Here is a 13160-nt window from a genome sequence, read left to right as displayed (position 1 = left end):
AGAAATACAAAACGCACACGGCAAACGAGAAAAACGACGTGATATTTTCTCGTTTCTCTTTATGGTTGCGTTAAGATGGGAGATGTTCGATCGTTGCTTCTGCAAAGAACTGATTTACTGCTGGAGCAGCAGCAGCAGAAGCAGAATAAAAAAAATGTAAACAATGAATACTAGTGAAATGAGGCGATTCTACACATACCAGCATGATTTCTTGCTGCTCCCAAATCATTCCTCGCCAGACCAGTTCTTCTTCGTTACTTGTGAAGTGCTCTTTTCTGGTATAGGTGGTGTACAAACCTTTGATACACGGAAATTAGCTCATAAGAAAACACGCTTGATGGAAAACTTTGCAAGATGATCATGTATAGTGTGACGATGATCTCATGATTTTGGCTCTCGGAATGCCAAGGGGCAGGCAGCGACAATTGGACAAGTTGAGACCCAAGGTACGAGTTTGTGCCCTTTTGTCACCTTGTGTTGCAATGGCTTGCGGTTTTTTTGATTCTTGCAGAAGTTGCCACCCCTCTTGGCTGGCAGCTTCTTTTGCTTTTTTCGCATTTTGCAGCAGAGGGACATCTGAGTTGGGTTGATTGGAAGATTCTGCAAGTTTGCTTTTTTCGTGGGGTGCCTTTTGCATGGTTCCAAGGTGGTGGTGGAATCTGGGATATATTATCAAATCAAGATCTGGTCGCAGCAGCAGCAGCAGCGCCCCCACAAACTCACACACACACAAATACAGGAAAACTCTTAGTATATTCGTTAAAGGAAAAGGTGGCGGTACCACTTACCCTTGCAAAGGAGAAAAGATTCATGCAATCTTGCGTTGCCCTGCCACCTTTGCTTTATACTTTATGGAACAAGTTGATCCTTCTTTCTGAACGTGTGTGTGTCGTCTCTAGATTCTATCAGTTCCACTTTTTCCCGGTTGGCCTTCTCTTTGTTAGCTTAAGAAGACGATCGAGCCGCAAAACGTGAAAACTACCGTATCCGTGCCCATCACGAATAGCGTTTCAGCCGCTTGGCCTCGTTCTTGAAGAGCAAAAGGAAAAGTGGAAGTTGGATCACTGCTTGCCCATCCATTTCAATCCATATCCAGGCTTGGGCGCGGAGGATGATTCGCGTGGGGAGCGACGTACCGTTTCTCGGACCCACGGCCATATCTAACATTGCCTTTAGGCCATGCCTATATTGCAACGTTACACCAATCATATAAGGTTGCTCGACTGTACAATAGTGAGAAGAAATGCTGGAAAATCCAAGCTGGAGTTATGGAGAAGAGAGCTTCTTCGTTTCTTTGTTGCTTTCTTCCTTTTTTTCTTTTCGTTTCGTGTTTTTGTGTTTGTGGCATTCATTTCGAAGATGGAGTTAAAATGGCTTTTATCACGCGTCGTCTCTTTGTGTTCTTCGTGTTCGTCTTCTTCGGAGTCGGTGGATTCGATTCCAAATCCCAGGCCAATCATCTGGCAGCGGAGCTGGTCATTTTCGTTCGTCTCGGAAGTACTTAGCTGGGAAGAACTTGGGGACCATGGTGGTTGTGTGAGATTTTTTATTGAGATTTAATATTCTTTTCGAATGGTTTGAAAGGGCTGACTTTCCCGGGGGATTAAAGTCACGCCCCTGTAGTTGCCACCGAAAGAAAAGAAGAAAAGAGAGAAAAATCTATGATGAGCGGGCTTGAGTCAGTGTAGCTATAGTTGGCATGGAAGGCATTCAAAGAGAAGCTGTCCTGCAAGAGCAAATTGCTTTTGGTATGACACGGATAGATCGGTGGAATGTAGCGTGCCTAGTCCATCGAGACCACGAGGGTGTATGGGGCCAAACGCAGGAAAAAGCTTGTTACCCCAGGCAGATTGATAAATGCATCCATTCTTCCAGTTGGAAACGTATTTTTCCACACTTTTTTTTCTACGCAAGTATTGTGAGATGGCAGGAAGAGAGAGAGAAAGAGAGAAGCGAACTGGGGACCAGCCGATTGATTGATTGATTGATTGCATGATTGAGTGACCGGTGACGATGATATGAAGCCAACATATATCATTGCCTATGATCAGGTCCCTGCTGCCATTGGAATATTTTCTCTCTCGTACCACAGCAAGACAACAAGATAGAATTTATAACAAGAAGTTAGTCGCAAGTCGCCGTCCGGGATGGAGTGGCGTGGGAATGGAGTGGAGTGGCGAGTGAAGTGGAAAGGAATGGACTTACCTCCTCTTTCTCGCCCGCCTTTGCTGCTGTTGGGATGAAAGAGCTTCCCTCCAGGAAAAGAAATTTATGTCAATATATAGAACAAGCACTGAGATCAAATGCCACAAAAGTGGCGAGATGAGATTAAGTGGATGGTCGTTTTCGTGGCGCTGCTGAAAAGCATGGCGGCTTGATTCCAATGAGTGGCAATTGGTATGTCCGACACTTAAAAGAGGGGGTGTCCTTATCCTCCTTTGCTGTCGTTCGGCAACTTTGGTGGAATTCGCTGCGCGCTGGGTTGGAGAGCTTTGCTCTGGACGTGGTTTAGTTGTGTGTACTTTTCCTCTCCAACAAGACAAAACCTCCTCTTCAAGCCGGTTCCTTGTACCGCAAGCAAAGACCTGCAAAGAGAAGAACACTGAGACAATGTGTTGTTGCGGAGGAGCAAAAAATCTTTGTTTGTGCTCGGATGCTGGCCAGCAATCCAGCATTTCAATCCGACTCGCGTGTTTCTGTGTGTTGTGTCCGCTGGAAGCACAAAAGCGCGATCTTTCTCCTTTTTGTCTTCCATGCTTGTTTGTGTGTTGCTGACTATCACTGCTTGCTTGATTTATCATTACTTAAGGCGGGGTTTAGGGTTTTTGCGTGTGGGTACGCGCAGGCGCTACGCGATCGCAGGTGAGAAATGTGAGGTGTTTAGGAGCCGCTGATGCAAGGAGTTCTAGAATCTTGAGCAGCGCCCAGCGGAAACGCGGCCGAGATGGGAAGATTGAAGAAATCTAGGTCGAAGGCTTTGATCAAGGAGAAAACTAAGCCAAAAAATGTTGTGCGAGATGCTTCCGACGAGAGCATGGACGATGAGATTGATAAGTGTATGTTTTCCATTTCTTTCCTGTCTCTTCCTTCATAGTTTTTCTCCTCAGTTCACAGCAATCGGGATAAAATACCACTGGAGGAAACAGGTGAGTCGTTCTTGTTACAGACGTAGTTTGTCTGAGCTTTTACTAACAGACTCGGAGGAGGAAGAGTTGGAGAATCCGGTCTTGGATCTAGAAGAAAATGAAAGCGAAGACGATGGGGACGAAGTAAGTATGATGTATTGCGTTCGTGACATGAATTTTTATCTTTGTGCAGGAGGAAAGCGATGAAGATCTTCCAGAAGAGGAGATCGATGACATGGCTGCAAAAAGTAATGCTTGTTGCCAAGGTTTTTTCTGCTTTCTTCTCACTGAGACCCTTTTATGTTTGTAGTTGAGAGGCAAGCGAAGTTCCTGAGGCAAAGGACCGGCATTCTACACGATGAAGACGATGAAGAGTCAGAGGAGGAAGATGCCGACAAAGAGAAACTTGACTGGGGGAAAAGAAAAAGGGATTATTATGCAGCTGATAACATTGACTACGAAGTAAGTATTCGTGGTTCTCCAGTATCATATGTTGTAAAAACTCGCCTCCTTGTAGATCCAATCTAGCGATGAAGAAGGTCCTGCATTGGAGGAAGCAGAAGCCCGGCGAATACAGAAAAAGTTGGCTGAAAGTCTTCGCCCGGAGGATTTTGACCAGGATACTGAGGAAAACCTGGACGGAGAAGCTGATACATTAGAGGTGAAGCTACATTTTTTTTTTTTCGTTTTTGTTCCATTTCACATGCTTAATCCGTACAGGAAGACGTTGAACACAGTGTGCCGATTGAGATGGAGAAGGTGAGAAAAGATCTCAATTCCTTGTCTAAGGACGAGAAATTGCGAGTAGTGATGAGGTAAGCATCTACTGTTGTAATGGAAAATTTTATTTTGGTTACGTGTTGCAGCAACGCCCCAGAGTTGGTTGGTTTGCAAGCAGAATTGAAGGAAGCGTTGTATGAACTAGAGCACAAAGTACAACCGCTTCTGAAGAAGGTTGTAAAGCAACATTTTAACTGTTTCTAATGCACTGTTAACAGATTGAAATCGGGAAAGTTGCGAAGGAGTTGAAGTCTTACGCGGAGCTCAAGCACATGCTTCTATTAAGCTACTGTCAATCAATCGTTTTCTATCTTCTCCTAAAGGCTGAAGGTCGGTCTGTATGTGACCATCCAGTCATTGCAAGGCTTGTGGAGATACGTATGCTGCTTGAGAAGGTATATTGCGAACTTAATTTCCTTCTGAGTTTTTTTTATCTTGGCAACCTGCAGGTACATTCTTTAGACAAGAAACTACAACCACAAGTTGACAGGTTCGTGTCAATAGATCCGGATCTGTTAAATGCCCCCAAGCATATTGAGAAGGTATGGATTGTGTTCTTTTGTTCTCACTAGGAAACTGTGATTGTTATGCAGGACTTAAATAGTATTCCTATTGGCGAGATTCCAATTTTGGAGAAGCAGCAGCCAGTTACTAGCACCTCTGCTTCAGATAAGGTTTGGACAACTAGTTTTGATATAAAGCATGAACTAGCTAACATACGGGTGCAGTCAGGTCAGCTGATCGGAGAGGAAAGTAAAAGCATGCTCAGGGAAATGAAAAGGCTAGAAGAGAAGGCCAAACGGGACAGTCTTCTTGAGCCTGCCCGAATACCAGACTCAAAGTCAAAGAAGTCGAAGAAACGGTAAATGATTCAAAGAATACAAGGGAGTATTCGATAAATAACATGCTGGCAGGCACGGGGGCTTGCTCGATGACTTGGGAGATGATTATGGTACGAATGCCGATTTGCAGCCAAAGAAAATGCTACAAGTCATTGCTGAAGCTGGAAAACGTCAAAAGAAACCAAAAGTAAGCTTACCTTCACGTTTACTGTGTTTTTACTTGTTTTTTTCAGATAAATTCAGGTGATGTCGACTTACCCGTGAAAGAAGATCTTGGGGAAAGGAGGCGAAAGCGAGAACAGCACATCTTGAATCGAAGTGAACCTCCTGAAGATGGACAAAATGAGGAAGACCATAAGCAGTTCGAAGATGAGTTCTATAAAGAAACGAAGGAGCGCAAACTTGCCAAGAAAGCTGCAAAGGCAGCCGAAGTTTCAAAGTAAGTTTGGGGTTAGATTCATGGATTCTAATTCGTGCACGCGCAGGAACCCGGTTGTCAAGGCGGAAGAGGAAACTTACACCGGTAAACGGCTTATCACCGAAGAGGTAAATGACGTGCTGTCTGTTTGTCCGTGTGTACTGAAGATAATATACAGATGGTGAAAAACCGAGGGCTAACTCCATATCGTAAGAAACTGTCGAAGAACCCTCGGAAGAAGTACAAGGTAGAAGAACTTAATTGTGTTATCTGTTTGACAACTCTTTTCTTCTCTCCTCAGATGAAGCATGGGAAAGCAGTGACCAGGCGAAAGGGTCAAGTGCGTGCAATTAGAGAGGGAAAAGGCCCTTACGGTGGAGAGCCTACCGGCATCCGGACAAACTTGAGCAGAAGTATTAGATTTGGCTAGCACAAATTTCCGAACTTGAAATAAAGTGGTTGTCACATTCGTGCTTAAGCGCTCGACGGCCAGAGTTCCAAGCTTGTGATCGCCATGGGTCATCCAAGAGGCCCTGTCGCGCAAGGACGCCGAGCATGCAATGGTAGTGGACTCTCTCCAGCTCCACGGCGTAGTCTCGCAGTGATGTGATACCACGACACCGAGCGGTTGCAAGCGAGCAGGAGCACAAGGGAAGAGTTACCGTGGTCCATGGTAGAGCTCGAGAGCTCGGGCGCCGTGGCCGAGGCCGCCATGCAAAAAACTGGCATTCTACACAGAGTCCGAGGAGGAAGAAGCCGGATTGACTGGGGGAAAAGAAAAAGACCTCAATTCCTTGTCTAAAGAAGTGTGATGAGGTAAGCATGTTACAGCAACCTTGGTTGGTCTGCAAACAAAGATGAAGGAAGTGTTGCATGAACATTTTAATTGTTTCTAATTCTAACGGATTGAAGTCTTATGCGGAGGTTAAGCTATTGTCAGTTTTGATGTTCTAAAGGCTGAAGGTCGGTCTGGTCTTGATAAGGTATATTGCGAACTTCTTTTTCGTTCTGAGTTTGTTAATCTAGGTGTGTTCTTTAGACAAGAAACTACAACCACAAGATATCCTGAATCGAGGTGAACCTCCTGAAGATGGACAAAACCATTAGCAGTGTGAAGATGAGTTGTACAGAGAAACGGAGCGCAAACTTGGCAAGAAAGCTGCAAAGGCAGCCGAAGTTTCAAAGGAAGTTTCATGGATTCTAATCGTGTACACACACGCAGGAACCTCTGTTGATACTGAAGTGAATATATAGATGATGAACTCCATTGAAGAACCAGGTAGAAGAGCTTGATTGTGTGTTTTCGTTCTCCACGCAAAAGATGTGAATAATGTGTTGTAAAATTCATTTAAATATATAGAAAAAGTATTGATGCCAAGCTCTTATATTTCTTTACGATGCCATGATTGATGTTAAAATGATATATTTTACTAACATAAAAGGTTTCTAGAAATATAAAATGTGCAAACTTAATCTTCGAATTTGATCTTTGATTCATAGATAATTTTTACATTCATGTTTAGGCTATGACGGCATGGTTCCAACGCCATGGGTCATGAAAGCACACCCTCGCAGGGCATCGTTGTTAGCAAATGGCACGCCTCCTCCAAGATATCCTGCCGCGCAAAGACACCGAGCATGCAATGGTAGTGGACTCTCTTCAGCTCCATTCCATAGTCTCGCGACGTGTAAGTAAAGTGATACCACGCTTCTTCCTGGAGACCCGAGTGATTGCAAGCGAGCAGGACCACACTAAGTGTTATATCGCATGGTCCCTCGCCGTGGAGCTCCATTCATGGTAGAGCTCGAGAGCTTGGGCGCCGTCCAGGACGTGTCGTTCTTCACCGGCATCTCCTCGAACACTCTGGCGGCGCGGTCTAGACTGGCATACATGTTGATCAAGGCGTTGCTATCACCACCATGGCCTCCGGCTGCCAGGAGCGCTCGAGAACCCGTGAGTGGATTCGCCTGGCCGTACACCCGGAGCTGCCGGCAGCAGCGATGGCCGTGATCAAGTAAACGAAGGTGACGGAGTTCAGCTTGATGCCTTCGAGGTCTCTTCGCGAGAGCAAGGGCGCCGCAGCACCCGTTTTGCTGGATGTAAGGCACTATCAAAGCGTTCTAGGACGATGCGTCCTTCCTGCTTATCAGCTCGAAGGAGCTCTCGGGCTTCCGCAGCTTGCGTACATCTTCAGTAGAGAGTTCTCGGCCGCGAGCTAGCTTGATGCGACGGGACTGTATCCGTGAGTGGAGCTTCCGAGTTCTCCAGCATCGAGCTAAGCAGCAATGGTGTTGGTGAAAGTCACCGAGTTCGGCTCCACGTCCATGCGTCCATGGTGTAGAACACTGAGATGGACTCCACCAGAGCTGATATAGGCCATTAAGCAACTCTATGCAACAATTCTCACAGAATGCATAGAAGGTCAACTTGCCTTTTATGCAAAACTTGTAAAAAGCAAAATACACAATAGGTGTGAAGCAGGTGTCCCTTATCCCCTATATTGATATTAGAAACACTCTTTCATGACGGAGATCTTTCCAACATTTTCATGGCTGATCTCTACTTGTACCTCCTCCTATATGCAGATGATTTTTCCTGTTTTCACAACTCATCAAGGCTCCCAATGCTAGCTAGACTTGCTCATGACCTTTTGCTGTGCTATTGCTTTATTTGTGAACCTAGTCATGGTATTCGGCCGTCCATAACACAAAAATGACAATGATGATCTCCACTTGCTAGTTAAGGTCAAGTACCTTAAGTACAAAATAATCCCTATAAACCCAAGACAACAGGACATATTCAAGTAGCCAATTACTCATTCCATAGTGATCTCAAGCAAGCTAATATTTTTTGATAGGATGCCCGTAAACAATATTGCCACATGAAGGTGATCATTGTTCTCACATATGTTAGAGAGGTTTGGGACCCTGAACTACCACAAACAATAGCCTTGCGGTGGCGGCCATGGAGAGCGTAAACAGCCACCATTACGTAAGCAGCGTACCTTATTCGCGTCGTGGAGGCTGCCGCACCGAGCGTACATGTTGAGGAGAGTTGTCCAGGATATAGTTCCGCCGCACGCCGCTAAAAATCACCCGCGCGCGATCATGGCGTTGAAAGCGACGAGAGAGTCGAACATCTCTCTGGCATCTCGCAAGCTCCCGGAGTTAAATCACAGAGCATGGATCTCCTTGCCTCGTTTCAAGCTGGAGCAGCCTTTGATGATCGCGAGATAGGTGACCGGAGTCTGCTACAAATCCACTCAAGTCAAATTCTCGAAGAAGGCGAAGTACCTCATCGTTTCCATAGGCCGTGAAGATGGTGTTCACAGAGTTCCTGTGATCCATCCCATCGAAAACGCCCCCGGGCCTTGTCCAGGCTCCCACACTCCGCAAACATGTAAATCAAAGCGTTGCGAGCGCGCAGATGCCACGGCAAATCTCGCGTACAAATCCCGGGCCTCTAACAAGCTTCCAACGCGCGAGCACGCACCGAATGCCATGGTGAAAGTGAGAAGATCCAGTCTGTAGAAGAGCTGCAATGCCTCTCGCAAATGCCCGCTGTGGGCGAATGCCGAGAACATGACTCTCCGCGAGATAAAACTCCTCTCGCGGAGATTCGCGTGCGCCGCGAGGCCGCTCGCGAGCCGTGAGCGCGTTATTCCGCCGCGAGGCCGCTCGCGAGCCGTGAGCGCGTTATTCCGCCGCGGCGATCGCCATAGCTGGGGCCCGAGGAGAAAGCCCTAGCGACCACGAAGAAGAAAGAGAAGAACGCCACCTCTAGTTACGATTCTTTGAAAATGGTTGACTACATTTGACTTTGTTTCACTGGAAGCTCCTGGCTCTTGTTTAGGCGTTTGATCTCCTGGAGACGAGACCACGTTTAGCAACTTGGAGCGAGGAAATAGACTTGCATACCTGATCGAGCTTGAGCTTTTCCTGGAGAAGCAGCTGAATCGTGCGCTCCCTCTCGCGCATCAAGTCAGTCATCTGGAAGGAATCGCGCTGGTTAAGAACCCTCTCATTGAGGCATGGAGAGAAAGAGAGAGCTTAACTTGTTGCAACCTTTGTTGGTGTTTCTCGCTACTCTCGAGCTCCACGTCGAGCTTCTTCCTCCACTCGGCGACCTCGTCTAGCGCTTCATTGTAAAGTTTTTGGTAGATCTGTCTGGATCCAGGCAAAAGAGAAAAAAGGAAGAATGTAGCAATCGATCAGACAGATACCTGTTGTGGCGCTCGTGGTTGAGGTCCATTTGCACGACCCAAAGCCTCTGGTACAGACCCACTGCCAGGAGGATTATCGCCATGAGCATGAAGATGGAGCGAAGTCCAAGCTTGGCCATGGTAGCATCAATCAAAGCCCTAGACAAAAAAAGAGAGCAACTTTGCACTAGATTCTCACAGGGCTTTTGCTTTTCTTCTTGTAGCTTTTGCCTCGGACACCATCATCACTGTTGCAAGCATGGCGATGGCCGCGGTCTCGACTCGTAGCCTCCGATGGCCCAGACCAACAGGCATGGCACCGGCTGCTACAAGATCATACTTTTCCTCTTCTGTGAAATCTATCAACAGAACAAAAAAGTTGGAAGAAAAAATCATCAAAAGCTTTCGAGGAAATTTGGACAAGCTTTTACCTCCTTCTGGTCCAACAATGAGAGTTCCTCCTCTGATATCTTTGCTTGAATCGTTGAAAACTTCGACAATTTCCGTGGCGCCTGCTGTGGCTAGCAAAGAAACGTGGGATGATCCAGAAACCTTCAAGTTGCGGATTCAGTCATAGCTAGTTTCTTAGCACTGTCTTAATTGTTTTTTAGCACCTGTGATTTGAGTGAGCTGATGTTAAGAGACTCTCGCAGCTCCATAGAGTGTAGCCTTTGACCTGCAAAGCAGGAAACATCAATTTAGAAAGAAAAGAATAAGGCTACAATCTTACAAAAGTGACCAACATTGCTTGGTAGCAGCGAGGACAACCCGTTTCCATCTAGTGCTCCTGTTGCTACAAACTCCGGTGGACCTCTCGGTTGCGAGTGGAGTCAAGGTTCTCGCTCCTAGCTCCTGGGACCAAAGCGAAAAAGACACTATAAGAACACAAGCTAGGAGTTTACTTTTCTTCCAAGCCACACCGTGCATTTCTCGACCATCCAGTCGGCTCGTCCACCTTTCAAATCGGCTGGAAAGAAAAAGCAAGGATTCATGAAATCGCCGGCTAGATGGCTACAATGTTTTGCGATTTGGTAGCATACCGAAAGCAGCCACTAGATGCCAATTCTCGCTGTCGACTGGTGGTGGAAGCGTGCAAAGATCCTCCACGGCCACAAGCTCCACATTGGACCTTCTAACAGCCGAGACAGCCGCGGTGACAATGCCGCCCCGCCCGTTAAACAGCTCGACCCTGTAAGTCCAAAGTTGTAAGAAATTCTTTCTTCCGGAGACACCAACAAACAAAGTAAACCTTTGATCTTGTCCAAGCCGCAAGGCCTTTGTCATGTGCCAAAACTCTTGCCCATCAATCTCCACAGCCGTGCCCTGTAGCGCAGCGACATTCTATCCTATAATCGACCGAATCGAGACAAAGGAGAGGGTCCGTTTTTATACCTTTGAAGTGGGCAGGCTGTCGCAGTAGAAGCGGGGAAGCGCCGTCGCCATGAAGAACCCTAAAAGGCAAGGTCGTTTGTGTTATCTATAAGACGGATCTGGTGGGGACAAAGCTATAAGAATGACTTCATTTTTGTTGGGTTGGTTTGATTCGGTCGAGCCAACCTAGACGTTGATTGTGAAATCTCCGGGATATTAGAGCTAGCTAACTTGGTGGTGCTGCTTACCTCTTCGAGTGACGCTTCAGCCAAAGGTATCATCTATTACGTTTGCTGCAGTACAAGTATTGTAGTACAAGAAGGTCAACATTGGGAAAACCAAAAAATATCACGGAATATCCGAGTCAAAACAAAATGTGGCCGCTTATTTGGCATCATCAAAACTGATTCCGTCACAGAAAATTCCACTTGTTGGCATTATTGGTGCCACTTTGTCGTGCACCGTAGAGTTGTAAGCAATGGAAGCTTGCCACGTGGTCCCGAGGTGCCGTGCTCCTTGGTTTTTACCCCTCGTCGCGACGTGCACGTGGCGGTGAGGGGCAACTTTACGTGCCATAAGGTTGAACGACTGCCTGTAGCCGGTGGGTTCCACGGTACAGGGCGTCGTGTCTACCGGCTACAGCCGGTCGATCAGCCAATAAAACGCACGGGAAGTTAGAGTATTTTTGGTGTATAGCTTAGCTGCTTTCTTCTCTCGCTAGTTTTTCTTCTTCGCTTCGATCGCTCGAAAATGTCTAGCTGCGGAAGTGCCAACTGCAACTGCGGGTCGAACTGCTCCTGCGGCAGCGGCTGCAAGTGAGTTTTCGAGCGCCCCGGAGCTTTGATTTCGCCGGGCCTGTGAAAGCCCTCTTTGTGAATTCGCGGGTTCTCACATCCTTGGCTTGTGATGTCCTAGGTGCGGCCGCTCCTTTGATGAGAGCACTCTGCTCATGCGAGAGGCTGCTGGAGACATGAGGTTCGTGCACTTTTTTTCGAATTTCAAATTTGGGAAATCTTTGGCGGCTGGTTTGGCTAATCACGAGGTCGTGTGACACAGCTTGAGCAGCATTGTCTCCGCCTCGTCTGGAATCTCTGGGGAATCTGTCATGTCGCGAGAGGAGAATGGATGCAAGTGTGGGCCAAACTGCTCCTGCAACGATTGCAGCTGCCACAAGTGAAAGCTACTATCTAGATACGATGGAGCTGCGACATGAGTAGTATTCTAGAAGCAGCTGTCCATCTCTACCTAGTACTTGTGTTGTTGTAGTTGCTCTTCTTGCAACAGATTTCCGTTTGTATAAAGTTTCTAAGCATGGAATAAAAAGAAATAATATTTGTAAAACTAAATTAAGTTGCCATGTTTGTGTGTTACCAATTAAATCAAGCAGATATAGAAGATCTCGAGCGAAGACGAACTCCAGCCAACTCCACCGAGTTTTTGAGAGGAGGAGACGGAAGGCCTTGAGACGAGTTTCTATGTAGATAACGGCGCCATGAATCTCAATTTGGGAACTCCTCCCATGCAGCACAACCCCGCTCTTCACCGGTATCATCCACATCATACACTAGAATTCCTTGCACCTCTCCTTTCTGCTCGAGATCCCTGATTTCTCCACAAACGCTTGCGGATCTTCATCCACAACTTGCTTATACAGCCCCAAATACTCCTCAGCCAGTGAGATGTTGTAACCATGAAAACTCCACGTAAAACTAGAGGCAATAAAAGTCTTAGAATGTCACTTGGATGTGGTCGAGAAAGCACGACATGGCTGGGAATTATCAATACATCAGGCCTGGTGGGATTTGCAAAGACAAACAAGTCATTCATCGGACAACTTGCTGAACTCGCAGCAAGAGAAATCCATCCAAGCCACAAGAAACGATGGAAATTAATTGTGTCGTTGCCTCCGGCATTTGGAGTTGGAGTTCTCGCCGCGTGCCATGAAAACTTCGTGGCTGGTAGCTAGAACCTGCCAGGTCGGACGCCCCATCATCCAACGGCCATGATGCGATGCGCGTTCTTGGCGTCCAGAGCTTGCCGCCCTCGTCAGATCTTGCAACAATCCGAACGATGGCCGCCGGATCCACGCCCAGATCCTTCACAGCGACCACAATAACAGCGTCTTCCTGCGAAATCTCCTCGTCCAGATGTATGGCCGCTGCGGCTGCCTGGAGGAAGCGCGATCGGTCTTCGATTCTACCTCGGATCGCAATCTCTTCTCTTGGAATCTCACCCTCCAGGCCTACATTCCCAACTACGACCTGGAGCAGGCGCGATCGGTCCTGGAAAGCATGCCGCGGCAGGAGATTAACGCCATGATCTCGGCCGGGGACGTGTAGCGCGCCAAGCAGCTCTTCGATCGCATCCCTGCCAAAGAATTCCATCACCTGGAACACGATCATCGAGATGTACTCGCAGAGTG

The 13160-nt window shown here is 47.1% G+C and overlaps 3 protein-coding genes across 4 annotated transcripts; 2 read left to right on the top strand and 1 right to left on the bottom strand.

The window, feature by feature from the left end:
- Nucleotides 1–2803: 2803 nt before the first annotated feature.
- Nucleotides 2804–5643, top strand: LOC9643599 (something about silencing protein 10). 2 transcript variants are annotated; one of them, XM_024664875.1, is made up of 18 exons: nt 2804–2862; nt 2910–3056; nt 3108–3146; nt 3196–3269; nt 3319–3373; nt 3436–3587; nt 3643–3786; nt 3846–3940; nt 3992–4079; nt 4124–4300; nt 4355–4447; nt 4499–4579; nt 4634–4767; nt 4820–4934; nt 4981–5186; nt 5233–5293; nt 5344–5412; nt 5467–5643. In XM_024664875.1, exons 2-18 carry the CDS (start codon nt 2945–2947, stop codon nt 5593–5595), a joined length of 1824 nt encoding a protein of 607 aa, XP_024520643.1. In that variant the 5' UTR covers nt 2804–2862; nt 2910–2944; the 3' UTR covers nt 5596–5643. The 2 variants fall into 2 exon arrangements, with proteins under 2 accessions (XP_024520643.1, XP_002963790.1); XM_002963744.2 differs by having other exon boundaries at nt 2811–2862; nt 2922–3056.
- Nucleotides 5644–8925: 3282 nt separating this feature from the next.
- Nucleotides 8926–11005, bottom strand: LOC9655319 (ribosomal RNA small subunit methyltransferase E). The gene is made up of 12 exons (XM_002963342.2): nt 10987–11005; nt 10760–10924; nt 10617–10690; nt 10408–10556; nt 10288–10334; nt 10111–10219; nt 9982–10043; nt 9799–9919; nt 9389–9726; nt 9221–9332; nt 9084–9155; nt 8926–9030 (listed from the first exon to the last, which is right to left on the bottom strand). The coding sequence occupies exons 2-9, from the start codon at nt 10808–10810 to the stop codon at nt 9563–9565; spliced, it is 777 nt and encodes a 258-aa protein (XP_002963388.1). The 5' UTR covers nt 10811–10924; nt 10987–11005; the 3' UTR covers nt 8926–9030; nt 9084–9155; nt 9221–9332; nt 9389–9562.
- A 415-nt stretch (nt 11006–11420) lies between these two features.
- On the top strand, nt 11421–12084 carry LOC112342734 (metallothionein-like protein type 2). The gene is made up of 3 exons (XM_024664999.1): nt 11421–11553; nt 11654–11713; nt 11795–12084. Exons 1-3 carry the CDS (start codon nt 11489–11491, stop codon nt 11913–11915), a joined length of 246 nt encoding a protein of 81 aa, XP_024520767.1. The 5' UTR covers nt 11421–11488; the 3' UTR covers nt 11916–12084.
- Nucleotides 12085–13160: the final 1076 nt, after the last annotated feature.

The sequence above is a fragment of the Selaginella moellendorffii genome, unplaced genomic scaffold (genome assembly GCF_000143415.4).
Source record: "Selaginella moellendorffii unplaced genomic scaffold, v1.0 SELMOscaffold_3, whole genome shotgun sequence".
Classification (NCBI taxonomy): Eukaryota; Viridiplantae; Streptophyta; class Lycopodiopsida; order Selaginellales; family Selaginellaceae; genus Selaginella; species Selaginella moellendorffii.
Note: the sequence above shows the minus strand (reverse complement) of the source record. Positions and strands in the feature narration are given on the sequence as shown.

Coding starts and splice junctions, on each gene's coding strand:
- LOC9643599 (XM_024664875.1), top strand. CDS start 2,945: ATGGGAAGATTGAAGAAATCTAGGTCGAAGGCTTTGATCAAGGAGAAA. Junction 3,270..3,318: donor GCGAAGACGATGGGGACGAA/GTAAGTATGATG, acceptor ATCTTTGTGCAG/GAGGAAAGCGATGAAGATCT. Junction 3,941..3,991: donor AAATTGCGAGTAGTGATGAG/GTAAGCATCTAC, acceptor TACGTGTTGCAG/CAACGCCCCAGAGTTGGTTG.
- LOC9655319 (XM_002963342.2), bottom strand. CDS start 10,810: ATGGCGACGGCGCTTCCCCGCTTCTACTGCGACAGCCTGCCCACTTCA. Junction 10,557..10,616: donor CGGCTTGGACAAGATCAAAG/GTTTACTTTGTT, acceptor TTGGACTTACAG/GGTCGAGCTGTTTAACGGGC. Junction 9,920..9,981: donor TCAGCTCACTCAAATCACAG/GTGCTAAAAAAC, acceptor CGCAACTTGAAG/GTTTCTGGATCATCCCACGT.
- LOC112342734 (XM_024664999.1), top strand. CDS start 11,489: ATGTCTAGCTGCGGAAGTGCCAACTGCAACTGCGGGTCGAACTGCTCC. Junction 11,554..11,653: donor TCCTGCGGCAGCGGCTGCAA/GTGAGTTTTCGA, acceptor GTGATGTCCTAG/GTGCGGCCGCTCCTTTGATG. Junction 11,714..11,794: donor GAGGCTGCTGGAGACATGAG/GTTCGTGCACTT, acceptor CGTGTGACACAG/CTTGAGCAGCATTGTCTCCG.